We start from the raw sequence: 23,545 nt of genomic DNA on the forward strand, positions 1-23,545 counted from the left end.
CATATGTTTATTTACCAGATTTTTTACCCAGTCTCCCAAATTTGGAAGAAAAAAAAATATTTCTCAAAAACTTCAGGCTCTCATTTTATGCTGTGCTTGTGTTGCCAATTTATAGTTGTCAGTTATTACTGAAAAAAAAAAAAATTAATGGGTGGAAAATAATGACTGCGGACAGCTATGCCCCGATATCATTATTTGCATCTCACCTGTTACATTCCCCAGTCTACTATACACTTATCACTAACTTAAAATCTCACAGTGACCGGTACGTATAAAAGCTACCCCCGTTTATTATTGATGCAAGGCAGCTCGAGGTGGCACATGCACTGCATGCATGCATTCTTTATTCCATTACCAAGTAAGGCAATTGTAAGTTAAGCTCTAGTGTTCGCGGCAATATGTAGACTTAAAATATGGCTGCATAAAAATAAAATTACATATACAGTGTTTTATCTTGTAAATCTTGTAAAATCTGTTTTTACCCTTGACTTGCATCACAGTCACATTGGATAGAAACCCCAGAGAACCACACCTGCCCAGGAGCAAGCTTAAACGTTTAACAAACGCTATGAACGTCCTAAACAAGCATTTAAAAAAAAAAAACGTTTAATAATTAGACACGGATAAACACTAAATGCCCTCACACAGAAGCTTGCATAAAACCCCCCATTTTTAGCCCCAATAAAAAAAAAAAGACAGACGTGGAAAAAAGATGAAATTGAAATACACAACATCCATAACGTAACATAGTCATGTTTGATGGGATAGCATCAAATTCACTCATCCGTTTAATTAAAATTAATTTATTTTGAGTAACACATTCTACTCTAACTTCCTGGGTCTTCAGTGTTTCAAATATTTTGTTGTAAAAAATCGTAGCCTTCAAAAGCAGTTCAAACACGAGATTAGAAAAAAATACTTCCCTCGTGAAAGCAAGCCCTGCATTTTGAGTACTTCAAGTACTGCAAGAGTACTACAAGTTTGAGTACTACAAGTAAGCTTCCATGATAAAGTCAGGCAGAAAGCTGCATGATTGATAACATAACACATAAACATGTCTGACAGTCATGTGTTACTACATAAAATTTGCACTAACACAAGCCACTTTTCTGTTCTGTTACATCAAACGATACATTAACCAAGTTCGCGCATAAGTACTAGCCAAAACGCATGCATAATGCATAATAATAATAATTAAATGCATAATGCATGGGTGTACCTCATAAACAATACCAGTAACATAGCTTTCTCTTGGACTCTTGGAAATTCTCACAAGCTTCGTATGAATCGAACTAGAGAGATTCTTTTCACAAAGAAGCTCCTTGAAGGCACGCCTTACATGTGGACAACTTTCCTGCAGCTAACCAACAAATGCCTCATCAATAGAAATTACGTAGTGAAGTTTCAACAAAGCATAAGTTAGGGTGTCCCCAAGAATAAATTACACGCGCCACACATCTCTAAAAAAAAAAAACAGCGCAGATCTAAACGCTGTCCTAAAAATAACTGCAACAAAACTGAAGACATCCGGAGTAAAATGACAACAAACAACAACAAAGTTTGGCTAGAAAAATAATGATTAATCTCACAGGGCAAACTGTTATCACTGGGCGGTTAAGCTTTTCAACAATTGTACTCCGTGTAGATTTTTGGGACATGTCCTCAGACTCCTAATGCTCGTATGTTACACAGAGCCAGTACAGGCAATATATATTGGGGTTTAAAGTACGTAGGCAATATCCTTGCATTGTTGGAAGACCTCTGTGACCAGTGGAAGGATTCTGCACCATGAGCCATGTGTACAAAAGCTGATGGTCACAGAGAGTACAAAGTTGACCTTGTTAGACGGAAAGGTTTGTTTGTGACATCATCGTTCCACTCTCTTCGTTGCTGTCGTCACCAGAGCTACAAGAAAGGGAAAGAGAAAAAAAAATGCAAAAATTAAATGCAATAATTTGCGATTTGCCCTGTACAAAATTACTATATGTCTCCACTCTGCCTCGCACTACAATGTGGTGCATAAATGTTCCAAATTGAAGTCAGCGTGCAGGACGCGATTTCTTACACTCAGGTTCACCGTGCAAAATATTTCGTAAAATTGAGCGAGTTTTGAAAATTGAGTGTCATTGATCAATTGATTTTGGTTCTTGCTCTGCTAACCAAAGAAAGCACAGATCAGGGACAAAACTTGCTGGTATGTTTTAGGAGATCTTAAAACACTCTTCGGACACCTCTCATTCTGTCTCACAACCCTGCGACATTGGCACAGATGTGTCTGCACGTGTCTATGTCATTGTAAATCCAAAACTGGACATGTGGACTGGAAATGCGGTTCCTTTTCATGTTATGGTTTGTTGCAGGGTTAAATTAAATTAAAGTAATGAATCCAATCCTTAATTAAATTGAAAGTCACCAAAGTCAATTCTATACCCAAAACCTTGCCTACCTAATTTTTTCCTGTTCACCTAAAAAAAAAAAAAGTCACTCTGCCAGGTTTTGCAGTGCACCTTTGTATAAAAAAACTATAAGGCTCTGTAAAAACTATGAGGCAACTATGAATTCAAAGCCATCCTTCTAAGTATCGCAGAAATTTTATTACCTTAACCATGTTTAGCCCACTGCGACTATGGCTGGAGACTGCATCACAAAGTTTGGCAACCTTAACTGATCCATCCATCTCAATTTATCTCTTAATGACAATGCGTCAAGGTCACATTTTGCACGGCCCCACGTCACCCACAATTCCATTAATCTCGGCAATATGGCTCCCACAAATCTTCCTGGGCATACACATTTAGCGTTGAGCGATTGCTGGCAATTGCCTGCAATTGTGCCAAATCAAACACACAACACATAAGTTCGTAAGCAGTTTTTGTGGGCCTTTGTTGTCTCTCTATAGACAATCCTACAGGCAGTGCAGTGGAATATTTTACAAGGAGGCATTGTCTCCATGGCTTTACTAAGCGTTACTGCCCATTCACACAGATACGTTTTGGTAACATGCAAAGTTCCTACGTAATAAAGTTCGTAGATAGATTGTTTTCAACGATAAAATAGGGGCTTAATGATAAGTTACCAGTAGTGTACTGTAATGTACAATATGTAATGTAATACAGTCGCCGTCCGATTTTTCAGACTCGGCGGGGATCGCGCAAGAGTCCGAATAATCGAGCAGTCCGATAAAAACGAATTTCGCTTCAAAATAAACTTTACTAAGCCCTAGTAGGCTGGAAAAATTTGTCGATGCTTTCCTAACGCGCTTCCAGCTCTGCCTGGTAACATCAGCTTCTATTTCCCGAAGCGACATTTCGTCACTGTCAGTACACTGACAGAGGCACCGCCGTCATAAAGTCCGCAAGTCGGCTTCACCTAACGCATGCGTGCTTTAGGTGAAGCTCGCTTTACAGCGCTGTCGCGCGACTCGCGGGCGGACAGCACGTACTAGGCCGTTGGCCAAAAACGAAGACGCAAAAGCGCTACGACAGACCTCTTCTACTCAGGGGAATGGAAAATCAACAATCATCACTGCCTTTTTTTCTCTTCAATATTCTAGTTGGTTGATTTCTTTTGATACGAATTTAAGATGATACCAATGTTTTCCGTCACCCCACGAGAGAAATTCGCGGGTTGGACAAACAGAGTCCGAAATATCGAGCGACGGAGCTGCACGACGTCCAAAATTTTGGACGTTCTTATACATCATCTCTATGGGACCCGCGGCCGTTGTGCGAACGAGTCCGAATAATCGAGCATGTCCGAAAAATCGGCCGGCGACTGTACACAGGGTGTTTCGCCTAAGGCGATAAAAAATTATAATGGCGACGTACTCTCCAGAGGATTGTCGGACTTTCGGCATTTAATTTTAAACTTCTGGCAGTTTTTAATTGTGGTAAATTTTTTTTTTCGTTTGGACTTTGAAAATTGCCAAGCGAACCTCACTTTACTTACTACTCTCTTTCTGCACATTATCACCACTTACCATGTGACTTTTGTATGCAAACACAGGCAGAATACTTTTCCGAGATAAAATCTGCACCAAGGTTTCCAGCAGACTAAGGGACAAATAGATCTGCCACAAAAGCTTAATACTGTATGCTACCTTTACATTAAAGTTCTGCTCTGCCTGCAAAGTACGGGAAGAGAAAAAAAAACACACTGCTCAACTCTGAGCATATCAGCACACAGAAAATGAAAAAGTACACATTGTGGACAAGTCAGTACTGTTGTACTAGGACAAGGCTGTACTGCCTGGCACTAAAGGGTGGGTTTTACACAACACGTAACAATACCGTAGTTTCTAACCTTCACTCTACAGTTTAGAGCCACATAATCCACCGACACTAACCCTTTCGTGTTGATGCAAGGGCAATCCAAGACTTTGTGTTTGGCTCCAAGCTGCTCGCTTTCTTCCAAAGTCTGCGGCATGGGCTGGCCCATGGTCTCGGGCAAAAAGAGCGATATCGCCGACAGCACAAGGCACATCACACCGCAGATCACCATGGGATACACTGGATTTGTTTGGGACTGCGTCAACGAGAGAAGCACGCTGCCATATTAATACCCGTGCGCTACTAATACGCAGTGATGGCCAGTAGGTAACTACATGTAGTTAAACTACTAGTTAAACTACCTGATTGTAGTTAAAAAGTAGTTATCAACTACTTGCAGAAATGTAGTGGCAACTACTAGTTAAACTACTATTTTAAGTAGTTAACTACAGTAGTTAGGTTACTGAAGGCGCCAACTACTTCCGATTTTGCCGCAAGCTTTACGGCACGATTGTGCTTCTGACTTTTACCTTGAGCTACTTGTTTGATGAGAACGGAGGTGCAGAGCAATTGTGTCGTGCATGTGTACTAAATCTTCACTTTTAATGCTTGTCTAGTGAAGCCTCATTTGATTTGTTGTGAAATAATTCTGCAACTTACCTAGTTTATCGCGTAGGCACAGAAAGAATCCCGCCGCAAGCATTGTATTTGACGATCGTAGCAATGGCTTGAGCCAAAGTTTATTATTGCTTGTGATTCATATTTAGGTGTCCAAGAACGCTACAAGGGATTGGTGTTGGTGGACAACGTTAAGTAGTTATAGATGTAGTTAAACTACATTGCAGTAGTTAAAAAAGTAGTTTTAACTACTCCCCCGAAAAGTAGTTGAACTACTAGTTAAACTACTCAATCACAAAGTAGTTAGTAGTTATAGTTAAACTACTGTAGAAGTAGTTAGTGGCCATCACTGCTAATACGTACCGAGAAAACACTACACGACACTTCACACTACAGGCCCCTGGGGCACACTAACAGAGCAGAGGGATAAGACACAAGTGTGCTGGTATAAGTTAGTGGGTAGAAATATTTCCCGGAGTCTGGGACGAAACCAGAACAGTTCTGTGCTCTTTACGCATGTTTTGACGGAAAACAAATCTTCACTGCTGGTTTGAGTCCCGTCCTGTACACTTGTCTGTCCAGTTTTGCCCCAGACCCAGAGAAATGTTGCCACCAAAGAACCGACATGTTTCATGTGACATCAGCACCTTGCACACTTTGGCATGACATGCACTTAAATCGTGAGAATATCACCGAAAAGAAGCTGGGTTAACTAATCAAATTTTCAAAAGATTAACGAATCAAAGAGCTTAGGAAAGGTCTTAATAGACGAGAGGAGAAACAAAAACACCCGATAGCACCCGAAGGCACAATCATTGCCCGATTTCTCCCCGAACTACACATTTTAAAATGGCGCCCGATTTTTACCCTAATTATATTTAATCCATATCTTTGAGCAAATAGAGTGCTTGTGTCATCAAGACAGTACATAACATCAAGCTGTAGCATGAATTCATCCATCCGAATAACCATATAGAGTTCAATTGTTCCATGCGGCATACCAGGTATACTATGTAAGGGCTGATGAACAGGCTCATTGTCCCACCAACACGTAGCAGTGCCAAGCATCGGCCACGGAGTACTGTGGGGAACACTTCTGCGGAGTACTGTAGTATGATGTCGTACTCTGTTGTGAGGCATACCCTCATGATGAGGCTCAGTGCTAAGATGACGTTTTTCGAGTCTGCAATAATATTTTATTACATATATTATAACTAGAGCCTGAAGTCTTAGGGTTTTACCCGACTCTTCCCCCGAATTTGCACCCCGAATTGAAGGTTGCCCATTTAGGGAGAAACCCGATTTTTACCCGGCAAACTGCCCTCACTGCCCCCACTACAGTTAGCTTGAGTAGCTGAGCCCAATTTCCCGAGCCCACCCGAATTCGCATGAATTTAGTGCACACGTTTATTTACCCGATTTTTACCCCCCCCCCCCCCCCCGAATTTCGAAAAAATATTTCCCGAAAACTTCAGGCTCTAATTATAACGTAACATTTTTTTTAGATTAGCAATTTATCCCTGCCACCCGTTCACTGAGTGGTGAGTGATATAGGTGCCAGCCACCTGTACAGTTTCCAAGTGTGACACAGCGTAATAACAGTGAAATAAATCATAATACCATATTTACTCACATAAGTTTGCAAACTTTCCACCTCTCAAAAAAAGTTTAAGAAGTTGGGGCTGCACAAATTGTGCTGGAACATTCGTTATGATACTCAATCGACGAAAAATTTGAAAATTTTAATACGATGGTCATACAGGCTCTCTGTGGAGCTGATACCGACGTTATCACTGCACTGTGCAACTGCGAACAAGGTGCCCAAAATACTGCGCAACCGCCGACGGTCGAGAGGCGAAATGCCGGCCTACTACCGTTCCTATGCCGGTGAAACACATCTAGACTCTGCTGGGAGACGCAGCTAGTCGCACTTGACAACCCGAAAGCACGCTATGTTCGCTAATTTTGTCATGTTGTGCTGTAAGGTTTTGTCATAGCGTTATTGTTGAGCATACTTCGTGTTTTGTAGTTTGAGTGACAGTATCATCCATAGCGTCAGTCGACCATCACCAAATCAAATGCAGAAACCAAACAAAAGCACCACAATAACTTTGGTAGCACTTACAGCGTTGCGAAAAGCAATCGCCGCGGTCGCTGAGACAAGCATGCCAGATGTCCGCGCGCAAAAATGCTGGTGTGCAAATTACATATTTTTTTTGTTTTCTTGTCATTTTCAGTGCTAAAATAGGGGTGCGCAAAATATGCAATTGCTCAAACTACGCGAGTACTGAATATGCTCTATGAATAAACAAAAATAGGCATCACAACTGACAGGAAATTCACCTCGTCACACAACAGTGAGAAGTACTTCTGACGCAGTGTTCTAGACTTTTTTGAGACGAAATCGTGTCCTGCTGAGACATACTTATTGCGGGAAGCATACTGAACTGTTGGTAGTAGATCACGAGGTGAATCGACTGCACCAAGTAACTGTACGCAATGTCTACGCAATGTCTACGCAATGTCTACGCAACGTCTACGCAACGTCTACGCAACGTCTACGCAACGTCTACGCAACGTCTACGCAACGTCTACGCAACGTCTACGCAACGTCTACGCAATGTAACAGCACGAAGAATGACTTTACCTTTTGCGCAGAAAAATGAAAAGACTCCTATGACACCCGCCACACCAGTGGAAACAACCATGGGCCACCGTCTTCCCACACTATCAACACAGCACAGCATAAATACTAGTCCAATAAGCTCTAAGAGGGCACCAATAGTGTACGCCACATAGACGTCTGTGCCCAGATGAGACGTATTGTACACGTTGGTGTGGTAGCCGCAGTATGTGAGAAACCTGCACAGAGCAAAAACTGATTACTGTAGCACGTGCCAACACAAACCGGCTCTAGGCCCGCATCGTCGGCAAAGTGCCGGGCAAAGGTTTACGGAACACGCTCTGGTGCATTCCTTCCTCAGAGCAACACGCTAGCAGTGAATGGGACTGTATGTACTTGCAAACAGATGACTTGGTTAACTAGACACACATTTGTAAGTCTGTATTGTCTGATTTGCTGCTATCGTGTCACTCTGAGGAAGGAACATGCAGCAGCGTATTCCGTAAATTTTTGCTCACTACTCAAAACTACTGTCATTACTGAAAACGACTACCACAATGACGACTGTCTTCGACTGTCAATTCGTCATTACTCAAAACGAATCACACTCACCACACAGCAAGGTTAAGTAAGAGATGCCTGCGCATTCCTGGCCTCAGGAACGTGTCCTTGATACCCACTTCCTTTTCATAAGCTCTGTCCCTTGTGCGCTGAAGGAAGGATGATAAAAACCGTGCAGTCTGTATTGTAGTGCCACGTTTGTGGTGACCAGCTAAACTGGAAAAACGTGACTCTGCAACTACGCGAGGGTGTGCACAAACTCTAAGCACATCTAGTTGTGCCATTCCTAAGCCCTATTTAGGATACCTTCCGAGATCTACAAGGTGTTTCACGAAAAATGAGCCAAAGTTGTTTTTAAAAATGGCTCATCGCGCACCTAAAAGAAAGACTGCATAGTGTTACCAGTGGTGTGAGGATACTTAAACTGTTTCTTGTTTCGTAATTAATTAAGAAATATTAATTAGCTTTTTAACTATCAGGATTAGGTCCAAAATGTCAATGGGAAAGTTGTATAGCGGGCGATACAACGACACGTAACCCGTTGATTGCAACTTTGTACATCTAAAGGATCCTTTTTTCCCCGCTCCAAAGACTAACCTTCGGGCTTGCAAAAATTAGATCTGGGACCTGTCGTGGACATGCGAGGAGTCAATGTCAAGCCAAAATGTTAATGAGAGCTACGACTACAGGTTTTCCTGGCAATTTTAATCCAAGTTCCAGCTAAATTAATCCATGCCCCATAAAGTTTGCATGGCACGTGGATTAATTTCGATGGCGCTTGGATTAAAATCGCCAGGAAAACCTGTAGTCTTCGTTCAATGGCAGGATGCTCAAGAACGCTGTGATCCGTCTCTCGTCCCGCGTGTATGACAGGTGCCGCCTTGCCTTTTTTGCAAACCTGAAAGTTGGTCTTTGGACCCGGGACAAAAAGGATCCTTAAGAGGTACAAAGTTGCAATCAGGTTTCACGTCGTCGTATCGCCCGGTACAACTTTCTCATTGACATTTTGGCTCTAATCCTTAATTAAAAACTGACTAATTTCATTTAATTAAAGACAAAAAATAGTTTGAGTATCCTCACACCACTGGTAACACTACACAGTCAGTCGTTTTGGTGTGCGATGAACAGTTTTTTTTTTTTTTAAGACTTCGGCTCATTTTTCGTGTGACACCCTGAAGAAGAATTCGAGAAGTAGAGCAATGACATCCAAGACAGGTCGTAAGAATCCACAGATGTCAGCTTGCTAGCAGTACATAACAATCCTGGGTCAAGTTATGCATGCATGAAAACGTTATTTACTCTTTTCTCCAAGTGGGTACAATTAGAAAAGAAGAAAAACACATGGCAATACATGAATGTCATGAACAGACTACAGTCAAAGCATTGAGATTGAAGATGGGGAAATACGAGACCAGAGCAGAGATAGTTCTGTAGCAAGATCTAGGGGAGTCACTCCATTTCCGATTCGGGCTTCCGCATGAAGGCAGATCTCAACGTTCGCTTAAAACACCGGCCGAGCCCTTGTTTTTACATAGTTTTTACGACACATAGAATTACTACGGTCTTCCGCAACAAAGCTCAACCGTGCTGACAAACTTGAGTATAGTCATATCCATGGTTTCTTCTGGAATTCTGATGCAACGATTCTAGGTGACAAACTTTGATGTGCACAAGCCGGTCACAGTCTGAGAGGCACTTACATCTTTGAGATCTAGATTAGAAGGGAACTCTCGTCCGTTGATATGTGCAACCATGGCAAGATATTTCTTGGCCTCCTCAGTTCTTCCACGGGTCAGAAGCCAGCTGGCCGATTCTGGAATATACCTGGGAGAGAACAAAATCACGCCTTCGTGCGCTCTTTCCACGTGCTCATGCTAAATAGCTTTAATGCTTTCTTTTTTTCTTCTACCAGCTCTCATTGTGATACTGATACGTAGAATTGCTTGTGAGTGTTTTATCTTTTCTTTTTTTTTTTTTTTTTAGCAAAGTACAGAATTAGTTCTCAGCTGCCCAGTTTTGCAAATAGACATTGTTGCTGCCTCTTATGTTGAGAAAGAACTCAATTAATCTAGTTAGTCTGCTTAAATAATGAGGTCATAAACTATCAAATGGTTCATTAATCAAACAGGATTTCGAGCAGCGGTAAATGTCATTTCATTGTCATTACGTTAAGGACTCCCATCTTCTCATATCGTAACTGGGATTTGCTCAAAATGACAACATCAGAACACAAATTCACAGAGCTCAAGGAACATGCTAGGTATAAGTGCAAAAATACCAGAATTTAGAATATGGATAAATATTGTTAAACACCAATTAAAATATCTGCAGGACGTTTTTTTTTTGTTTTTTTTCTTAAGTTATAAGAGCAGCATAGATACTGTTTTGGCAGGTGGGTTATACAGTCAGGAGGACAATTGCTCAAGTATGTAACTACATGATGACTAGTTACCTGAAATTAATCAATTAATCTTTTAATTTGGGAATTTTGGGCAAAAGTCAGATAACAAAACTCGAGACAACCCTCACTGAAAGCCAATCCATCTTCAAAATACCCTGAAGTGCCTCAAGACGAGAGCTGCGGATATTTCGAACAGAGGCTGTTCTTCCGGGCTCCCTCCTCATCATTGGCAAGGTATTTAAAGGGCTAAGTATGAAGTGTTAAAGGTTCATGCGAATTGTGGGTCGACAACATGGGGGGGAGAAAAGGTCCATTCAGTCTTTTACGGCTGAGATCAATGGGCCGCTTTGTTAGAGTGTGTAGTGGACTACGTGAATGAAGGCATCAAAAATGCGAAGTTCACAGTGAAGTACATGAACAACGGGACGAAACAGGACAAAACGGGACAACAAGCAGGCATGGGCGAACATTCCGAAAGATAAGGAGGTTATAGTGGTTGCATGGGGAAAGTTCCAAAGCACATGTGCTCTGAAAATGAAACTGTGAAAGAAACGGAACATGTGCTCTGAAATATCTATCTTCGAATTCTCTAAGCAAATTTATTTATTTATTTATTTATTTGGATAATACTGCCGGCCATCAGTTGAAGGCCAAGGCAGAGAAAGCACAATGAGCAACACAGAGACAGCGTCAATTTGGCTCAGACAGAGCCTAACAGAACATACAAATAACAAAACATAAAAATGAGCCAAAACTGGACACGTCAGGTGCACATGGAGGACAGCACTCACTCCCCACCAGAGGGCCACACGCTTTGGAGTGATGGAGATGATTGGAGTTCAACAGATCAACCGCCCTTGTGACCTAGTTAGGTCCTAAACGGTCATGTGCATAGCAAAATTCAGTGATGGATATTTCGATGCATGTGCTTTTTTTCAGGATTCAAAAAAAATAATAATAATAATAATAATCTAATCACCTTCAACAAGAATTGTCTCCCATTCTGCAGTATCGCTGTTGCCCAACACCCCGTAATTAAGAGTCAATGAATATCAGGTAGTGATCCAGTAAAACTCAGTAGTTACATATTCTCAGAGTGAATGTCCAACTACTGGGTGAAACTGTTGGGTAAAACAAAGTAGTTGCATATTCTATTTTTGCAAATGTCTATACCTACTGGGTACTAGATAAAACTACTGGGTGAAACCCAGTAGTTACATATTCTCTTTGAGTGCATGTCCACCTACTGGGTAAAATCCAGTGGTTACGTATTCTCGATCGAATGTCCACCTGGACATATAACCTGACTGCAAAGACAACACCTGTGCTGCTCTCGTGGCTTTTTATAAAAAAATCTAACATATTCAAAAGACACCCAGCAATATAAATCAACATTTTATCAGTGTTCAGCCAAATGCAGATGTATCTTAAAACTACTGGTCTGTTGTGCAGGGTGTGCAGAGCTAGAGCATATAAGCATCTAACACCAACCTGCAAAAGATGACCACGATGAGAAGCGGAAGGGTAGTTGCAAGGCTGAGATAACTCCAGTGACCCAGTGCATAGGCTATCCAAGGGCAGAGAGCAGACGCCACGATGTAGAAGAAGCCCCACAGCACTATGACGTATGTCCTATGCTGAAGGCCAGTGTACTCCAATGCTGCGAGATTGGGGCCAGGTTTTACAAGAACCTTCGCGCTTATCCTTTGAAAGGAAAGCTTGCTCCCTAATGTAATATCGAGAACCGTATCGGGCAGAAGCGTCTGACTATAAACAATTCTACTACAAGCAATTTAACTTGCCTGGGTAATAATAATAATAATAATAATAATAATAACTTGCCTGGGCCGGCCAATTTACTACTGGGCAATTTAACCGACCTGAGACCGACCCGAGACCGACCCGAGACCGACCCGAGACCGACCCGAGACCGACCCGAGACCGACCCGAGACCGACCCGAGACCGACCCGAGACCGACCCGAGACCGACCCGAGACCGACCCGAGACCGACCCGAGACCGACCCGAGACCGACCCGAGACCGACCCGAGACCGACCCGAGACCGACCCGAGACCGACCCGAGACATTTCCAGAGTTTTATGTGTGTGTGTGTGTGTGAGAGCCGGCAGCAGGCCACTCACTTAGACAGCTCACTCTCATGTGGGACATTACAGGTAAACTACTGGACTGCTCAGACTGCCTTTCCTCTGTCTCTCCTAACTTTTGCTCAACAATATTTATTTTAAGGTTGGATTGTCGGTTCAACCAACCGCCATTCGCGAGTACTGGATTTCGCGATAGGATAGACCTTCCCCTTGCAAAGTGTCTCCAAGTTATTTCTGTCAGGACTAGAGCACTGCACAGGTCATATTTTTAGGTCCAGGCGCTCACCAAGACCGAAGGATTCTATGTTTCTCGGCCCAAGCCTGGTCCGTGAAATTTATGGGCTACCCGGCCGGGCCAAGCCCCGCCCATTGTATCAGGCTGTAATATTTTGACCACGGCTAACGAAGAGAGGAGTAACACAGCCTCTAGTCAGACCTAGGCCTGGCAATGTACGGGCCCAAGCCCGGCCCCAGCCATGGTGAAACCAATGCCCAGCCCAAGTCCGCAAAAAGAAAACGTTACCTGGCCCGGGTAAGGGTAAACGGGCTCGGGTAAGCCCGAGCAGTGTTCTAATCAGGACCATGGGACCACGAGGGACCGCAGGGGAGCTTATTCTGCGTTAAAATTGCTGTTCAGGACAAGTCTGCAAACTGGTACGGCACACAGGTAAAAGCAACGACGGACAATGCCTAAATTTCACAAAAAGTAATATGTCGCACACATCAACGTGTTTACAATATCCCATTACACGAGACTGTCAGATTTAAATCCTTACAGAATGAAAGTGCTCCGTGGTGGCACCTGAAACATAAGGCATACGACAGATGACACCCCATCTCGGCACCGTATCTACCCGCATATCAAGCGCACCAAAACTTGAGCACCGAGCACTTTTGTTCCCCGCGCAATAAATGCACCCCGACATTAGTAGCAGTGCCAGATTGTCTCGCGCAGCGCCGGTCAGCGTGTCGCACTTGCGCAGCCGCTCATGTCGCACAGTCAACGAGATGGAGGGCCTAGCGCCAGAGTGATGACCGACGAATACGACTGACATCGAGGACCTTTTTTCGTAGGACCTTTTTTCGTAGGACCTTTTTTCGTAGGACCTTTTTTCGTAGGACCTTTTTTCGTAGGACCTTTTTTCGTAGGACCATTTCGTAGGACCATTTCGTAGGACCATTTCGTAGGACCATTTTGTAGGACCATTTTGTAGGACCATTTCGTAGGACCATTTCGTAGGACCATTTCGTAGGAGTATCTCCACACTTGATAGCACGGAAGACCATTTGACGTGGGAGCTCCGCGACGTTAGATTCTGGGGAGATCGCCACAGATAGCGGGTATATATGGTAGTACGGTACTTATACACGAGTAAATACGGTACACATGTTTTAGTATCATCCTCAAAGTAATTTCGTTAGTCCTTTAGTGTATATTATACGTCGTATAAGTTTTCTGTACAAGAGTAGTTTCGCACTGTCGCTACATTAAAAATTCCTACATTAGAAAGACCTGAATGCTCACCAAGAACAAAAGGATCTTCGGACAGGGGTATGATGCACATGCCCAGGACAAAACGAAATGCCATGAAGAGATACAGGGTTTTGGTGAAGGAGGACACGATACCAGCCATCAAGGCGACCAAGTAGCTTATGAAAATAGACCACCGGCGTCCTTTCCTAGTGTTGGAACAGACAGTAAGGAGTACATAAAATATACTGTGTTCTTTCTGCATTACATTCAAGTACAACACAAAGGGTGTCCAACTAACATGGACCAAGATTTTAAAGAATACTCTGAGCCAATGAAACCGACTGAACGTTGTCAGCAATTCTGTATCGTAGTTGCCTGTATCTATCTTGCATTGCATCTAAACTAATTAGATAAAACTCATTAGCTTTAAGATACTGGTTCAAGGGCAGAGTTGTACATTGGAAAGTCATAGACATGTGGGAGAAAGTTTTTTTTTTTGCTTCAGCCTAAAAAGAAAGCTTGTAAAACGCAAAGAACAACAAACACATGACAATGTCAGTGCACCAAGATTGAAGCGCAGGTCATCACGTAGTATTTTTTAATTGCGTTTTGTGACCTTTCTTCCCACCAATGTCACTCCACCTGGTGAAAGTGTCACGGCTCATTGTGTTGTGCCACATTCATCAGGAAATTGTCCATGCGTGAATAGCGGTGCAAAACAACTCATGTGTTTCAGACAGAGTGACACTTGAGAACTTAAGAACTCAACTTCGAAAGACCTATATGCAAAGTCCCTCCCTGGGAACGTGCGACAGCATACTTCGAAAATCGTAGACAGAAAAGCCTCGTGGGACTTGGGGAAACAAAACTCAACCGTTCATAACAGCTGCACGCATCTTTCTCACATAATTCTACCCGCGTCTCCTGTTTCAGCGAATAAGAATTTGTGAATGACATCTAAAACAGACACCACAGGCATACCTATGGACAGCAATCACACGCTACTGTCCAACCACTGCTAATGCAATTTTAGGCAGAACACGTACCAGTCAGCAAGGAACCCGAACAAAATGGACCCGATCCATGTGCCCATGTAGAACACAAGCTGGATGTGAAACGATTTTCTTTTCTCGTTGCAGACTAGATCCAACTGCAAAGAATCACCAACATAAACAACACCCTGTGCACAAACCAGAGGAAATAAACACAGTTGTCATGTGAACCGTGACTTGACCAATCTTTTCGGAGCCCCGAAAATATCAGTTGCAACCACTGGAAGATTAAGACCACTGAGGGGTTCTTTATTTTTGGCGGACAATATTTTTATGGTCTGGGGCAGAACAGCCACGAAGAGGGGCTCACTGGCCCTTCGATTGGTCTTGGACTAAATGGAATCTCTCCGTTATAAGCTTGTATCACTTCAGAAATCTATCTTAGGACAGATGGTATTCCAAGAAGGGTACCATGAAACTGAGTTCCTACTGTGTAGTACCGTAAAAAGACTGCATGGCGTCTGTTGTGGCAAGCGTGCGCGAATACAGTTCTGAGTAAAGCTTTATTAAAGGAGTAAACAGGGTCATCCAAAAAAATTTTCAGATTAAGACGTCCCATGAAAGTGTGTGTGTCTATTCACCGAACAGCACGAAAGGTTTTGATGTGTGCAATTTGTTTCCCAGAAGAAAAAAACTCTCATAAACATAGCTCCGCGCGTTCACCCTTAACTTGCCACTCCGGGTATAAGTAAGTATGATGCCACGTCACCGATGACGGGTCCACGCTTTCTGGTTTGCTAGTCATTGGGGGTCAGCGCTCTGGCCCTTTGCCACCGTAAACCAGTCTTGCCAGTTTCCCTGGAGAATTGGGGTTAGAAGGAGCGGCCTGATTAAGACAGAGCGAGGAGCAATGCCTTTTCAGAGAACAGCCGAGTAGCAGACGACAGCTAAGTAGCAGACAACATTTCTCTGAACCAATCAGTGAGCGCAGACTCAGTAGCGTCAGTGCGAGGCCGCAGACAGATCACAGGCTGGTACTGCTCTCCACCACCGCTGTGCACGGTCGCTTTTTGCGGAGTACTTTGAATCCAATTTCTACGGTAATTATGACTCTGTGGGGTGAATTACTTCTCATGGTGCATCTTACTGGACTACTTAACAGTTTTATAGGAAGAAAATAGGGTGTTAGAAATGACTTCTGTGCTACTTTGAGCGTATTCAATTCAATTCAATTTATCGGTTTACCACATTACATGGTGGGGCAGCAAAGCTAAAAGTTACTGGAAGTGTGTATCTTGTAACTTCTCTGCCTGCAGAAAAAAAAATTCTGGTAGTGTACCGAAGCTACTAGTGTACTAGACACGAAAAATAGGGCTCATCTTCACTCGCACAACTACTTTCCGTTGAACGTGTCTTGTGCTGTAACAGGAAACATATTCACGGAACGTTACGTTCTCAGTTTCTGAGGGGTGTGCCAAAAATACTTCGACAGACTTTAAAGAAGCACGGAAAGCACTTCAGTCACAACCCCCTTTTAATTAAAGCACGCTATGTGATGAGATTCATGCGACAGATGCATAAATATCGCAGAATTTGATTTTAAAACCCGCGAGCGTGCAGAGCAGTGGCAGTGCCCACAACTAACTGCCCCGAGTCGCTTCGACGTCATTATGGGACAGCCCGCGGATTTGTTTAGAGAAACGTCGTCTGCTATACAGAGAGAACTGGCATAGAAAAAAAAAAGATTTAAAAACAATGAAAGTGTCGGCCCCGATTGGAGCGCAGTGGCTCTTGTGACTGTAATGACATCACTGGCAACGTTTTTCCTCCTCCTCCTCATTTTACCGTGCAGAGAGAGTTGAATGGGAACGCGCACGTCGATATTCGGTTGCATTTTTGTTTTGTTTTTCTAAGAAAAATATTGCATACGGAGAAATTTTTTGTGTTACAGTAAAACGCACGCACATCGATTCCTCGCCCCCGTAGAACGACCGTTTTTACTTTTACCGTCAAAATATACAATGTCTCTATGGAGAATGGGCCCGCGCATAACGATAAAGACCACCGTTCTGAGTGCTCGTGCAGCGATATCTGACGCCCTCACGCTCGCGTCGACCAGCTTCGGCAGGGCGCTGTCCGGCGTTGCACCCTTCCGCGAATTGTATAGGGCACTGCGGGAACGGAACGTCATGAGGATGTACCCTCGCACTTTTTCTCACGGGGCACCGGGAAAAAATTCGTATCATCCGAAATTCGGGCAAGAAAATGGACTGACCGTTCATTTTCCAACACTGTCAGTGAAAGAGGTCGGTGGTGGTGGTGATAGGGCTTGCCGTTGTCGGCCTCACGTATGTGGGCAACGTCACGACTCACGCCCTGGGGGAATGTGCGTCCTGGGCCGACTTCTAAGGGAACAGTGCCGACATATGTCTGAAAGCGTCTGAGGAAAACCCAGGAAAAACCCCAGACAGCACAGCCGGCACCGGGATTCGAACCCGGGTACCTCCCAGTCTCGACGTGACATGGCCAGCACGCTAACCACTGAGCCACGGGAGCTGGTCTGAAAGAGGTCGGCCGTAACGCTTTTGTGTCTCCGTTTTTGACCAATGGTGAGAGGATTCAAAAGGCCCAGCACGTGCTTTCCATCCGCGAGTTGCGCGACAGTGTTCTAAAGCGAGCTTCTCCTAAAACACGCAGGCGTTAGGTGAAGCCGACTTGCGGAATGGGGATGCGTAATTTTGCAGCTGCCAATGTTCCCTCCACGTGTTCTAGTCGCTGTTTTCTTAAGCCAGTGCGATGTCACACAGCCTCGCGGTTTATCACGGTGCAATCACGTGTTGTCACTTTAGCTTAATCACGCATGTTGCACGTTTGCTCAGACGGTTCATGTGCATTCATGTACATGAATTTACCATGTATGAGAATGCTCATAGGCAGTACGAGAGCGCTCATATAGCTCATACGCTCTATGAGAGTGTTCATATAGAAGCTCATATGATTGCACATACAATAAACACATATATATGAGCTCCATGTGACTGCTCATACAGACGACTCTATGAACTTTTTCAACAGGGCTGGGGCCATGTAATCCCTTTGATCTCATTCTCCATTACCACCACCAAAGGAAGAGTCATTGCTTGCATTGCGCAACATGATGTAAAGGAGTTCGTGGTGAGGATATCCCTCCCTTTTCGAAAGGACCAGCAGCATATGACTCACGCGTCACTGGAGAACAACCTCTGCCGCATCCTCGGCCCCTCGGCTCGTTCCTATCAACCGTAAAGGCAAGATAAGGCGTTCGTATAATCCGAACTCTAATACATGGGAAGGCATTCCGGCCGGGACAGGAAAAGAATTCGTATAATCCGTGATCGTACAATCGAGATTCTGCTGTATTTCCACCCTCTCGTCGTTACAGCGTCGCTCGCGGGATAACGCGCAGCGCTCGACTAGCGAAGGATGGCGCTGACCTACGTCAGCCCTCCCGTAGCGATATCCCTCGCATAACGAATAAATCAGCGATAACCCCCGATATCGTTATAAGCGAGTTTCACTGTAGTTGGCAAGTCAAAGACACATTAATTCCTTCATAATGTGTCAGAAACAGAAAATCTTTTGAGATTACTTTCTGGGCTCCTTTAGTAATACCTTAAAAACCAGTTCCACATAATAATAATAATAAAAAAGAAAACACTTTCCCTGTAAGCACGGAAAGAAAGTTCAAACATTCACCTCCGTAACAATGGTGGGATACAAATTCCCGTAATCGTACTCCCAGCCATCTTGGCACTCCACAGTTGCCCACGACGCATTCGGTACCGAGGTCCCCGTTATCACAGCGTGAGTCAAGTTCACATCGTACATGAGGCACTGGTGCTGCCTTCCCGTGCTGGGATCGTGGGGAAGTCCCAACGCACGCACAGCTTCCTTGGAAACGTTGGCCCGAGCGAGGTAAGCATCCTCTGGGACCTTTATACGGCACGAGTAGTCCTCGGGTAAAAGAATAATAAAGTACTGCGCAAAGTAGAGCAGAGCACAGATGATCCCCGACGGAACCACCAGGAAGGCAATGAGGAGCTTCTGGTAGCGGCCAAAGTCGCCGACACCGCGCAAGGCACTGTTGAAGTCCATCTGTGTCGGGAAGAACAATAGAAGTCACATATGCAGAGCTGTGAAGTAACTCACTGCAAGTAATTAGGTTTCTGTTTTTAATTACTTTCATAGCAATTAATTCTACGCTAGCTACTTTCACAAAGGAGTAACTGGAAGAAGAATTTAATTACATTTTTGCTTGAAACATGTACTCGAGGCACAGTAACGTTAAATTACTCTAAAAAAAGTAACTATTTCTGCAAATACTCATCACCACTGAAACAATATGCAAATTTCTAATCCTTCTTTTCGTTAATTATAGGGATCGGCCAACTGAATCCGCGAATCCTAGGCAGGGGATTCGAGAATCCGAATCCCAGTGCCCAAAACAGCGAATCGAATCCACGTTTGTTTCTTTTTAAAATTGGCGCCTCCAGAATCTGCGAAAGTCCAATTGCCTGGCGGGCCCCAGGCCCATTAATTTAAAACTTTTCAGCTGTGTTTTCTTGTTGGTTTGTTTACATTGCTCTGGACTGAAAGAGTTCAGGCACGAAATCTTACATTACCACTTTACAAACAACATGGTTTTGCTTTTGATTGTTCCCCTGGAAATAATTCAGACTTGAGAGCTTATGTATTTCCTGTAGTTGATGAACAACATGCTAAATAAACTATATTTAAAAAGAAGTATATGGTAGTATTCAGAGTGTCCCAGCTAAATGCAAACATATTTAAAAGAAATATATATATATATATATCCCTTCCCCCCCCCCCCCCCCCAAGATGAAATCAATTTCAATATAGCATATGTTGAAGGGCACTCCTTAGGAGGGCATTAGCAAACTCCTAAGGCAATGTCTTCATTAACTTTCAATAATGAACTTTTTAATTATAAAAGTCACGAAGTTTTCCCAATGAGAACATCTGGTCCCTTCTGTATCCTGATACCGGAGCCGTTTTCAGAACAAAAATCCGTTCGATAGGTTGTCCGCAAAAAATTCGCGAAGGAACACCATTTTGTTTTCTTTGTTTTGTTCATTGCGCATCTTCGGAGATGCGTCTTTCCTACACCCCCAATGAGAGAGGGTGAAGGAGCACAGTGCTGCCTCATGCGTCGAAGATGAGCTTTACCTTGCGGAAACAAAACAAAAACAAATGTATCGGGTGACTCTATCGGAACTGCCCTTATCTTGGGTTGCATTTTCTGTTTTCTTTCAATCTTTTTCCAGGACGCAAGAGGCGATAGTGTGCTTTTTCACCCTCTCACATTGTGGGTGAAGGTCGCGCTCCGAAGATGCGCAACGAACAAAAAAAAAAAAAAAAAGGTGTTCCTTCACGAATTTTTTTGCGTAAGATCTATCGAACGGATTTTTGTTCTGAAAACGGCTTCCGTATCAAGTGACCGAGGGGACCAGATGTTCTCATTGGGACAACTCCGTAGCTTTTATAATTAAAAAGTTAATTATTGAAAGTTAATTAAGACATTGCCTTAGGAGTTTGCTAATGCCCTCCTAAGGATGTGCCTTCCAGCATACGCTGTATCGCAATGGATTTCATCCCGGAAAAAGTGATGTATATATATTTTTAAAAAATATGTTCGCATTCAGCTGGAACACCCTGTATAGTATGTTTCCTTCCAAAAGTGAACTATTATTTAATATGTTTTTTCATTAAACAAAGATATCAGATTCTGCTTCAAAACACTACTCAGTAGATTGCTTTCTCTTTCCTGACTTTTTAAACGTGTTTTAAAGGGAAGGCTTCCAAAGATTCGAGATTTGCAAGATTCAGAGAACCTTCCTTGGCTTCGGATTCAGAAAATTCTGAAGGCGCCCCATCCCTAATTAATTAGTTTTATGGTTGTATGTATTCCCCACTTTAATGATGAGTGTCACCACTGGTGCCACAGTGACCAATTTAACATTAATGTTAGCTGTGCTTCCTCGCTTGACTTCTGCTGCATGCAAGTTTTGTTGTTCATATAAGTAGTTGCATGACCTAGTTCACTGCATAAATTTTGAGCTTCCGGTGTGGACAACATCGTCTCAAAATATGTCATGGGAGTGGCTGAAAAGTCTGGCCACTTTAAACAGACACTGCCTGAAGCACCTACAACCCAGCTACAGCCCAATTAACCCTGAAGTAACACGATTACATTTGATGAGTAGCTAACCATAACTGAGTTACATTTTGGTCTGAGTAGCTTTTCCTGTAACTAAATTACTTCCTGTGTCATGTAACTGAAACTTAATTAAATCTGAGCAACTTCTACAGCTCTGGTCACAAGACACTGAGATTGTAGCTCACATTCATTTACCAGCCATCTATTTGAAATGCACAAACCATGCAAAACAAATAGTTATGAACAGCGGGTTAGTGTGCAGGGTATCTCAACCAACACGCAGCAAGATTTAAAAGAAAAGACAGAGTTCTACGGAAACGAAACCAACTGAATGTTATTAGCAGTCGAGTGTCATAGTTGCCAGCACTTTTTTAATTGTGTCTAATTAATTAAATAAGACTAACGAGCTAACTTGGTTTGAGGGCAAAAGTGTACATTGGGGAGTTGAGTGCCTTGGGGAGGCACTAAAGCGCGAGAATTTCTCCTCGCAGAATGAAAGGTGCACAAACAAAACCACAATTTACTGTTTTTGTTCTTTTTTTTTTCCCCTTTTCTCCTTCTCAAAAAGGTCAGCAATCCGAAAACTGCATGTCATTGGTCACCTCAAACAATCCCCCCATGATGATTGGACGATGAGACTGATTTGAGGAGACCAATGAAGTAGTAGCTGACCAAGGTGTTTCCAATAAGATGCACTTTGTGGGACTTCCTTTTCTTTTCTGCACTTTTTTTCCAGCCTTAAAGGAAAGACCACAAAATAAACAACTAAAACAAAAAGACATGTGACATTGTGCACACATATCATGTTGTCGCTTTTTTTTTGCCGAATGTGAACAGCAACACGCGAAGCCCCTTTTCATGGCACAGTATTCTGCTCACGGTTACAGCGTTTTACACCTCTCTTGCACGTGCCAACCTAATCACATAGACATAAAAATAATGGCCACTTGCATTAAAACGAAACTGTAATCCAAATTTTACAACAAAGGGAGTTAGCTCTGTACATATTTGGAACTTCAAGAGTTCACATGAATAATCCAAGCTTTCATCCCTCTGATGTCATGAATGTGAATCATGAATGTGTGCATGTGTCATGTTGAATGTGACATGATTGGTTTTACAGTGCAATACTGCACGTGCAATAAAATGTGTGCGCGGCGTAATGAATCACACATATCATAATGGCACAGCCACATATCATAATGGAAAGTCTGGCTGTTCATGAAAGCACCCATGAACTGGGTCACTCTTACTAATACTGTGACGTTGGTGGCTGAGAGGTGTTGTAACCAGCTCCTGCTGCTACCTTCACCCTTCACCTACGACTTTTGTAAGCATATCTCTATTTTGAACACACACTGAATAGCAGATGTTTAATAAGATGCGCAGCAGTGCATAATCTATCCAGGAGCTAAAGATGAACAGACATAAGTGAGGAGTAGAATGCAAAAAGGGAAAGGGCTTGTTCACCTCCTGAACGTGAGCAGAGAACGTTAATACAAGTGAGTCTGCACAGGAGACACATGCATATAGCTATCCACTTTCTCCAGTGACAAGTGAAATACAATGCTCTGGAGGGCATACTGAGTGACAGTGCTTCCAGCCATTTTGCCTGAGGTTACAGTTCTTAAGCGGGTTCACCGTGTTCCTATGACGTCGTAAGACGAGCGACACACGGTTTAAAATGAATGAAGCTCCTACCAGCGAACTCGCCGAGCCGGTCGCGCTTATTGCGACACGAATTTAGGGAACACACGCACATTCTAAACGTATGTCCCAACGAAGCTCATGTGTGTGTGTGTCAGTGTGTGTATGACTATATGTGCATGCACATTGTAAAATTTATTCTCTGTCACGGGTAAGACGCCGGTCAAATAGGTCTTCAAGCCCACCCACACAATGCATAAACGCATCGTCATTGTGTCGCGACACTCGTAGACACGTCCGAATATGGAAACACGAGGTTCGACTGCATGAGCCTGTTTACATGCAATAGTATGTGAGTACGCAGGACACAGTACCGCAGAACCATGCTTCGTTGTTGTTATGCTTTGCTAACAAGGTCACAGATCCGCTGCGAGGAAAACCAAGCAATGAACGTACACGACAAACAAACTCACGATCTTTTCTGGTTAGCTGCTTTCTCCTATATTACTCTTCTTCGTTAACCAACCTTCGTTCACATGCGGAAAGAGCACTTCACATAACACAACACACTCCAACCCGGGGCACGGCCGACTCCTTGGCCGACTTCCGCCAACACCTCCCGATTCACGAACACGACGG

At 43.3% G+C, this 23,545-nt stretch overlaps 1 protein-coding gene across 3 annotated transcripts; it reads right to left on the reverse strand.

The window, feature by feature from the left end:
* Positions 1-309: 309 nt before the first annotated feature.
* On the reverse strand, positions 310-23,545 carry LOC135366596 (carcinine transporter-like). Of its 3 annotated transcripts, XM_064599372.1 has the most exons (12): positions 23,380-23,545; positions 21,784-21,996; positions 18,778-19,176; positions 15,097-15,200; positions 14,102-14,256; positions 11,963-12,131; positions 9,771-9,894; positions 8,122-8,219; positions 7,534-7,748; positions 5,888-6,069; positions 4,346-4,524; positions 310-1,905 (listed from the first exon to the last, which is right to left on the reverse strand). In XM_064599372.1, exons 3-12 carry the CDS (start codon positions 19,174-19,176, stop codon positions 1,842-1,844), a joined length of 1,689 nt encoding a protein of 562 aa, XP_064455442.1. In that variant the 5' UTR covers positions 21,784-21,996; positions 23,380-23,545; the 3' UTR covers positions 310-1,841. The 3 variants fall into 3 exon arrangements, with proteins under 3 accessions (XP_064455442.1, XP_064455443.1, XP_064455444.1); XM_064599373.1 differs by lacking the exon at positions 21,784-21,996; XM_064599374.1 differs by lacking the exon at positions 21,784-21,996 and having other exon boundaries at positions 23,363-23,545.

The sequence above is a fragment of the Ornithodoros turicata genome, chromosome 8, assembly GCF_037126465.1.
Source record: "Ornithodoros turicata isolate Travis chromosome 8, ASM3712646v1, whole genome shotgun sequence".
NCBI classification, from domain to species: Eukaryota; Metazoa; Arthropoda; class Arachnida; order Ixodida; family Argasidae; genus Ornithodoros; species Ornithodoros turicata.

Bases quoted from the DNA above. Each gene is read 5' to 3' on its own strand.
- LOC135366596 (XM_064599373.1), bottom strand. From the start codon at position 19,176: ATGGACTTCAACAGTGCCTTGCGCGGTGTCGGCGACTTTGGCCGCTAC. The intron at 15,201-18,777 runs GTGAATGTTTGA...GATTCTTTGCAG, and splicing joins ATCCCACCATTGTTACGGAG to TTGGATCTAGTCTGCAACGA. The intron at 7,749-8,121 runs GTGAGTGTGATT...TGCTCTGTGCAG, and splicing joins TTACTTAACCTTGCTGTGTG to GTTTCTCACATACTGCGGCT.